Below are 8,467 nucleotides of genomic sequence, written 5' to 3'. Positions count from 1 at the left end.
AGACAAGCATCGCCTCCCTTCTGATCACGGGTGTATTAGGCAGATTTCGACCCCCATTCCGGCCCATTCCCCGACAGGGGTTTGACATTTGCCCCCTCCCCTCCCCCAAACAGGGCCACGTTTCTCCGACTCTCTTCGGACGGGCGTCTCTCCGGCCAGCCGTCCAATCACGACGGCGCGGCCTCTCGCCTCTCCCCCTCCCGCCCACTTGGAGACAGCCCCGCTCAGGGCGACCGGCTTTGCGAGGCCCGAGGGGATAGGCCGGCAGGTGGGGGCAGAGGTGGCTGCGGAGGAACGGCCAGCCTCCTCTCCGGGATAAATAGAGCCACGAGGAGACCTGGCGGGATGGCATCGGGAAGGGCCTGCCGTTTGCTTCCAGGCAGGCAGAGCGGCCGCGGAAAGGGGAAAAGGGGGGATAAAGAAGCTGGAAGCGAGATTGAAGCCGCCTCCCGCGCTCTCTGGCTCTCTCTCGGCGGGTCATTTGGCCTCGGAGCCCACCCCTGCGCCCCCCTCCAGTTCCTCCTCGGCGCTAGGAAAAGCCCGCCGCCGTCTGTCCGGGTAGGGAGCCCGGCGGCCACCACTCTTCCATGGACGTCCTAGGCCACATGGAGCTGACGGAGGGCTCCCTCTGCTCCTTCTCGCCCGCCGGCGACTTCTACGACGACCCTTGCTTCAACACGTCGGACATGCACTTCTTCGAAGACTTGGACCCGCGGCTGGTGCACGTGGGAGGCCTGCTGAAGGCCGACGAGCACAGCCACCACCATCACCACGGCCATGAGGACGAGCACATCCGGGCGCCCAGCGGGCACCACCAGGCCGGCCGCTGCCTGCTTTGGGCCTGCAAGGCCTGCAAGAGGAAGACCACCAATGCCGACCGCCGCAAGGCGGCCACCATGCGCGAGCGGAGGCGGCTCAGCAAGGTCAACGAGGCCTTCGAGACGCTCAAGCGCTGCACGTCCACCAACCCCAACCAGCGCCTGCCCAAGGTGGAGATCCTGCGCAACGCCATCCGATACATCGAAAGCCTGCAGGCGCTGCTGCGGGAGCAAGAGGATGTCTACTACCCGGTCCTGGAACACTACAGCGGCGACTCCGACGCCTCCAGCCCCCGCTCCAATTGCTCCGACGGCATGGTGAGTCTGCGCACTGGCGCAAGCCGCCGCCACTGATCGGGGATACTTCGGTCTGCACGATGACCCAGATTGTTGAGGGGCCGTAGGCTGTGAAGCACTGTGAAGCGGTATATAAGTCTATTGCTATTTGCCTTGAATAGGGTAGGAAGACAGGCAGTCCACGAGAGCAGCTTCTCCATATGTCTTGACAGTCCATCTTAAAGATGAGAAACTGTGGCCTGAAACGGATTGCCCTGAAAGCTGTGGTTGGCCTCAACTCTGTCTTCGCCAACCCAAACCCCAGAATCATTTGGCGGTGGGGGGGGGGGGCAGGGATAGGATAGTATAGGAGGGACTTTGGAGGTCTTCTAGTCCAGCCTCCCGGCCAAGCAGGAGAACCTATACCATCTCAGACAAGTGACTGTCTAGTCTCTTCTTAAAAACCTTCAGTGATGGAGCGCCCACGATTTCTGAAGGCAAGCTGTTCCATTGGTTAATTGTCCCCACTGTTAAGAAGTTTCTCCTTAATTCCAGGTTGCTTCTCTTTTTAGTCAGTTTCCAACCATTGTTTCTTGTCTTGCTTTCTGATGCTTTGGAAAATAGTTTGACCCTCCCTCTTTGTGGCAGCCCTCAAATACTGGAATACAGCCTGCTTTCATGGCTTTTTCAGAAAACATGGTCCCCAGGTGGCAGAGAGAACCCCAACTTCTAGTCTTGGCTTCCTAAAAAGCTTCTTAAGGCTGCAAGTGGTAGCATGCCTTTCTGGAAGTGGTAGCTACTGACAGTAGTAGTAGGAAGACTTGTTGCTTAGTCTGTGTTCAGGAGGAGATATGGTTAGTCAATATGCATTCTCTCAGGTTTTCTCTGCATGTATTTTTTCTTTCCAGGACAAAGGAGAAAGCTTATAATCATTCTGAGGTGCCTTTTGATGGGCCATGTTAGAGCCATCTGTCTGCAAGTGCCCTCTGATTCCTTGGTAAAGAGGATCAGTTTCTGTTCATGCTTATGTCAGGGAAAATAGGGAATGCTCTGTTCTGGTGCTGAAGCAGGCTTAGTCTCTAATCCGAGAGAAAGAGGAGAAAAGGGTCCATAGGAAAGTTTTTTTGGCGCTCTCAACCTTGAGTAAAAAAAGGGAGGGGAGGTCTGCTTCTTAATCCCAGCTTGGACTATTTGTTCCCTCAGGAATTAGGGTGGAGACAGGAGGAATTTGATATGGAAATTCCTATGTGTCAGTGGTTGGAATAAATTAATGGAATAAATTGTTTCACCGTTCTGCTTTTAACTCTAGTTCCAAGTTATCTTCCCATCCAGCCATAGTTGTATTAGTGAGGTTGCATTCTAAGGAATGAGCACCCACTAAACTGGTGAGATTTCACTTCAAGTAGATGTGTTTCCTAAACTACATTTATTTATTTAAATCAAGTAATGGGTTGCCCTTCAACAGAAGCTTCTTTGGTGGCTCCAGCTCAAAAGAAAAATATATACAATTTTGAAACATCCTCAACAAGAGATCCAGATTGGTATATTAGTTAGGGCAATAAGCTAGAAACCAGGAGATTGAATTCTGCTTCAGGCATGAAGCCAGCTGAGTGATCTTGAGCCAGTCATTCTGTCTCAGCCCTAAGCAGGAGGCAGTGGCAAGCCACTTCCAAAATAAAATACTGCATGGAATTGTCAAGAATTGACTCAAAGGCACACTTGCATGTAAATGTACACACACACACACACACACACACACACAGAGAGAGAGAGAGAGTCACTTACAAAATGCTGCTTCAAACAGTTAGGGAACAAACTTTAAGTATTGCTCTTTCTGCTCTAGAGGATTTGTGGTACGAAATTCAATCTGTAGCTTCTGAAATTCAACTCCCGCTGTCCTTGCAGTAAAATGAACCCTGTGGTGTTTTTTTCTTGGAACAAATATAATTACTATATGATTTTCCCCAGTGATTATGAAATTTAATCACTGGGGAAAATGCATACTTTATCCTGTACATTAAATGGAACATTCTCATCTTGCTTGCCCAAAGATACATCACCCCTTCTCCCTAGCTATGCAGCTATATATCCTAAAGTTAATATTTTTGAGATGGTGGATAGCAGTTAAAATTACACCCTGACCTCATTCACTTCCTCCGGAATGGAGCAATCCAAAGTAAATACTTCTGAATCTGCTCATATCTGGAGAACCTTCACTGAAAGATGCTCATTAAAACATGCTAGTTCAAAGCTTTTCTAGAAGAAAAGCATTACTTGCCAATGGATCCTCTAAATTATTTTCTAAGGGCCATCCTGTCTTCTTTGGAACTTACTTTCCAGTAAATATTCATAAGAGTTCTGTGAATTAGGAAGAAGCCTCACTAGGCAAGAATTTATAACACTGCTGTGGATCTAAGTAATTCATTAGAGATTTCTTTCAATGATAAGGAGCTTTAATGTATGTAATAGCAACTTGGAAAAAAGTGAAGATTAGCATTATGCTGCAGTAAAATTTGATTTGTAATTTCACAGACTTGTCTACCAACCCCCTTCCCAATATATATATATTGTTCATGAGATATTTTTTCTCCTGAAAGGGGGAACATCATGGTAACATAGGAGAGTCTCTCTCCACCCTGAATCTAGTTCCCATAATAAGGAGCCCATGAGATAGGCTAGATTGAAAAAGAATATCTGTTCCTGTGTGATTTAGTGAGTTACATGTGGAGCAGGACTTGGGTTTTCTTGATATTTCATCTTTTGTTGAGCTGATTTTATTCTATTGTTGGGAGTGTGTCTGAGGGGATTGCTGTTAACACACCTCTCAGTCGCTCTGAAACTTCTGACTGCACACATATCCCAATCTAAAATAGGAGGAGCCTTCTGGAGGATTTAATCAAAGTACAGGAAGCCTGAGAGGCTATGACTTGCCGGAGAGATCATTTGACAAGGAAAGACAAATGAGTCATGCATCATCCTTGGCCACTATGCAACTAACCATTCTCTTCTAGTTTAATTTCCCTACTTTGATGAATATTTGGAATTCCATTAAAAAAAATTCCTCCTGTTCTAAGAGCCGTGGTGGCATACTGCTCCACAGATGCAGTATTGCAGGCTAACTCTGCTGACTGCCAGCAGTTCGATTCTCACTGGCTCAAGGTTGACTCAGCCTTCCTTCCTTTCGGGGTTGGTAAAATGAGGACCCATATTGTTGGGGCAAATAGGCTGAGTCTGTAAAATGCTTAGAGAGGGCTATAAAGCACTGTGAATCGGTATATAAGTCTTAAGTGTTATTGCTATTGCTAATGCCAGAACCATGGACTTCACATTCATAAAAAATATGTAGTTAACTTTTGTTTATTAATTTTTTTAAAAAATGTGCATGGCCACTCTCCATAGATATGGTCATTCATAGTATATAAAATACCTCTGGATGTGCAATTAAATAAATTTTAAAAGTCAATAGATATATAAATAGACTCTTTAAAACCACCAAGCACTGTAACAATCCCATCACAGAATCACCTTCCCTCCCTTCTCGCCCCATGCCTGTGGAGGAAAATCCAGGTCTTAGTGGCCTTCTGGAAGACAAGGAATGTTTGTTTTCTTAATAATTTGTTGAGGCCACAATATGAAATTAAAGAATACCAATCATCACAACAAAACAATGCATAATAAACACTATTTGGCATGGTAATAAAAGGCACTGCTTCCATTAGGTGAGGGTTTCTACCCAAATGTCCACTGATTAGTGGACATTAAATTAAAGTTAAATTTGTGTGTATGTGTGTGTAATAGGTAGGTAGGTAGGTAGGTATATAAATTAGATAGATAAATAGATAGATAGATAGATAGATAGATAGATAGATAGATAGATAGATAGATAGATAGGTGTCCACTATAGACATATTACATATATCTAATAGATAGATAGATAGATAGATAGATAGATAGATAGATAGATAGATAGATAGATAGATAGGAAAAATGTGTGGTATCTGATATATAAAGAGCTGCATATCTATCACTAAATGAAAGTACCATTAAACTTTTGAGTCGAGATTTGTGTTCACGTTTCTGACTGAATGCCTTGTATTGTTGGGTTTTGTCTCAGATGGAATACAGTGGTCCTTCTTGCAGTTCTCGCAGAAGGAGCAGTTATGACAGCAACTACTATTCAGAATCACTTAGTGGTAAGTATTTGTCTTTTAAAAAAAATTCTTCTCAATTAAGATATATAATATTTTGGATACTTCTTTATTCACATATACATTTTATCAAATATACTGTTACGATGATTAAGTTGCATGCATTTAATTTTCACGGGTGATCAAAATGAGCAGGTTTTTTTGGTACATAACCTTAGACTTGAACAGTGAGCTGGGCAGTACATAAATTTAATAAATAAATGCATAAATTTTAAAACGGTCCCTTTTTGTATTCCCAGCTTTATTTATTCCCGGCTTATGTGCCATTACTGTAATGTCCATCGAATTTGCAACTGTAGGGAAACTGTGTAGGTATTCAGCTGAAATGGTTCACTTGGCTGCTGAATAGCAGTATATGATATAAAATATATGTAGTTCATGTTTGTGTACGTGTGAGGACTCCTGCAAAAAATAGCTTCTTGGTATTGTCCTGGGACTGACGGATCTCCTTGTCTTTAGATTCAAAGCAAGGGAAGAATTCAGTCGTTTCCAGCCTCGATTGCTTGTCCAGCATCGTGGAACGGATTTCAACAGAGAGCACACCCTGTCCTGCTCTACCCACAGCTGAAAGTGGGATTGAAGGGAGCCCTTGTTCACTCCACGAAGGGGCCAGCCTGAGTGATACCGGAGCCCAAACCAGCTCCCCAGCCAGATGTACTCAGGTTCCTCAGGACTCTGCCAACAACAGTGCCAGCAATCGTATTTACCAAGTGCTATGAAGTGCAAATATGACGAATGCTTTCTTTTAACCAGCAATCCTACTTAAACCTGCATTTCCAAGACTGAAAATGAACAATACTTACGGCTATATTTTTTTTACTCGCTTTCAAATCTATCTAATAATTCCTTTTTTCCATGCTTGTATTACTCCAAGAATGCACTTATTTATTGGTTATAAACAAAAGCTATTTAATTTGTATATAGAGGTCTTTTAGAATTGTGCACCATGAAATGGCCAATGTTTTTACCGTGGAAAGGTCGAAGGACAGGGATCCTTATAGGTCCTGGATAGGCTCCTCAATTCCCATTACTATCTGTATACCTTAAGCAGCCAAATGCATTCTGAATTGCTGCCTTTCTTTGCAATTCCCCCCATCTAAACCCCCGCCCCATAATCACATCCACATATATGCAGAAAAGGTTGTGGACCACTTTTTTTTTTAAAAAAAAAAGAACAAATATTTTGTATACTTTGCAAAAAAAAAAAAAGTTTCCATGGAAAGAACAATAAAAATGTTATGTATTTAATGTTGCTTGGTTTGTTGTGCCAAACTTTAACTTTATATATTTATACAATATGGATGCTGAGAATGTTTTCAACAATATTCTAAATAAAGATCCTTATTTATAAAATGGTTGGAGTTATTTGTCTTCAGCTAGGGATTCCAATATAATATCGACAAATAATTTTTAATTCTGTTTGGTCAAGTCACATATGAAAGCTTCTGCAATTTCACTCTCTTTTCAAATTGCCTTTAGTTGCACATCAGATCTTGACTTCAGTATTATAACACATGACTTCATACTCTGGTTTATGGTAAAACCAGTCCCACAGATTCAATCATCAATACATTCTGCTTTTGCTTAGAAGCAGAAATGGCTACTGTATCGCTATTTTGATAACTACAAACTGTATGTTGCATGGTAAACTACTGGAATGCTATAACAAATGCAGGGGAAACTATACTTTCTAAAATAAATCTATTATATATTTCAAGAGGACACTTATTGTCCTAGGTTCTTTGTGAGGTGGCGCTAGTCAGAGAGACCCACAATTCTCACTAAATGAGATTTTTTTATAAGGTACTAAAAAAAATACAATTTTTTTTACAACATTAAGAGAATTGCTTCTTTTTACAACTAGTTTTCTGCTTTATTTTCTCATATCTATTACCTTACACACTGCCCTATTTTATCAATATGTTTACACTGTACATTCTACAGTACTCCTTATTCCTGTTCTTTAATTTTCCCTTTTAACTTGAATTCTGCCCCCATTGGGACTTTTGGCCTCTGCCTGGTCCTCCATAGCCTGTGTTAACTTATACTCATTTTTATGACTTGCTTGGATTGTGCTGGAAAGTGGAGGTCTGCTTTTAGCCAGACTCCCAATTCCTCACCTACTCCCTGTAGTACTTTTACTAGTAATAACTGATGCTTTCTGTGTCTTTCTGGAGGACTTAGGCTGTGTCCGGTGCTCCATTACTGACCACATATTGGGGTTTTTTTCCTGGATGCTTCTTTTCTACCAGTGCTTAGTTCTCAGAGCTTTGGATTCAGAGAACTTCTTAGCCTTCTGAATCCAAAGTTACTCAGTTCCTGGGTCTTCCTGCTGTACTAAAAACCACTGCTTATTTTGGATGGCTAAGCTTTCCAGATCCCCCGAAATGCTGCTGGCCATCAGGTGGGTCTTCCCAGTCTTTGGAGGCCTCTATTCCTTAAGCCTCTTGTCCATAAGACAGTAGTTGCCAATGCTTCTTCCAGATCCTCTGCTGGATCTGGATTTCTCTTATAAGCAGCCTGGCTTGGACTGGGATGCTATAAACGACCGAATAGCCCTTATTCGTATTATCTTCCCTCTACAATTCCTGGGCAACCAGCAGCTGGAGTCAAATGTTATTTCTGGCAGGGACAAGGAAAATAACTTCCAGGCAGCTGTTCTTTTTCTGGCCAGTAAACTGGCTTCTTGAAACCAGCTCTGAGTAACTTGTTCTTCCTTCGAAATATAGAATGCTGTGCTAATAGCCACATGTACCACTTCTGTCCTCCCATATATTATTTGTACTGGCATACAATAATGTACCAAGAATAGTCTGGTGCCTTCCAGATAGATCTGACTTCAACTCCCCTAATACTTAACCTACCATCATGGAGGAGGTAAGATGGAAGAGGCTGATCAACCCATGGTTACCTTGTGCTGCACACTGAACCTTTGGATGATACTGATTTTCAGAACCCACTTCAAGCAGACTTTCAACCAGGACATGGGACTGAGTCTGCTTTTTAACCTGTATTGATATCTAAAGGAAGTGGAGAGGGGGACAGTGGCTTTGTTTCTTCACATAGAACAGTGGTTCTCAACCTTTCTAATGCTGCGACCCCATAAGACATTCTCCATGTTGTGGTGACCCCCAACCACTCATACATCACTGGGTGCCAGGGGCG

General features: G+C 43.1%; 1 protein-coding gene across 1 annotated transcript; it reads left to right on the top strand.

Annotated features, from left to right (window-relative positions):
• Positions 1-258: 258 nt before the first annotated feature.
• MYOD1 (myogenic differentiation 1) lies at positions 259-6,655 on the top strand. The gene is made up of 3 exons (XM_039350811.1): positions 259-1,136; positions 5,209-5,287; positions 5,762-6,655. The coding sequence occupies exons 1-3, from the start codon at positions 588-590 to the stop codon at positions 6,019-6,021; spliced, it is 888 nt and encodes a 295-aa protein (XP_039206745.1). The 5' UTR covers positions 259-587; the 3' UTR covers positions 6,022-6,655.
• The last annotated feature ends 1,812 nt before the right edge of the window (positions 6,656-8,467 follow it).

The sequence above is a fragment of the Crotalus tigris genome, unplaced genomic scaffold (assembly GCF_016545835.1).
Source record: "Crotalus tigris isolate CLP2741 ecotype Arizona unplaced genomic scaffold, ASM1654583v1 scf7180000018354.2857554, whole genome shotgun sequence".
In the NCBI taxonomy this organism is placed as follows: domain Eukaryota; kingdom Metazoa; phylum Chordata; class Lepidosauria; order Squamata; family Viperidae; genus Crotalus; species Crotalus tigris.
The sequence above is the reverse complement of the archived record's forward strand: the minus strand, read 5'-3'. Positions and strand labels throughout refer to the sequence as shown.

Coding starts and splice junctions, on each gene's coding strand:
- MYOD1 (XM_039350811.1), top strand. CDS start 588: ATGGACGTCCTAGGCCACATGGAGCTGACGGAGGGCTCCCTCTGCTCC. Junction 1,137..5,208: donor CCAATTGCTCCGACGGCATG/GTGAGTCTGCGC, acceptor GTTTTGTCTCAG/ATGGAATACAGTGGTCCTTC. Junction 5,288..5,761: donor CTATTCAGAATCACTTAGTG/GTAAGTATTTGT, acceptor CCTTGTCTTTAG/ATTCAAAGCAAGGGAAGAAT.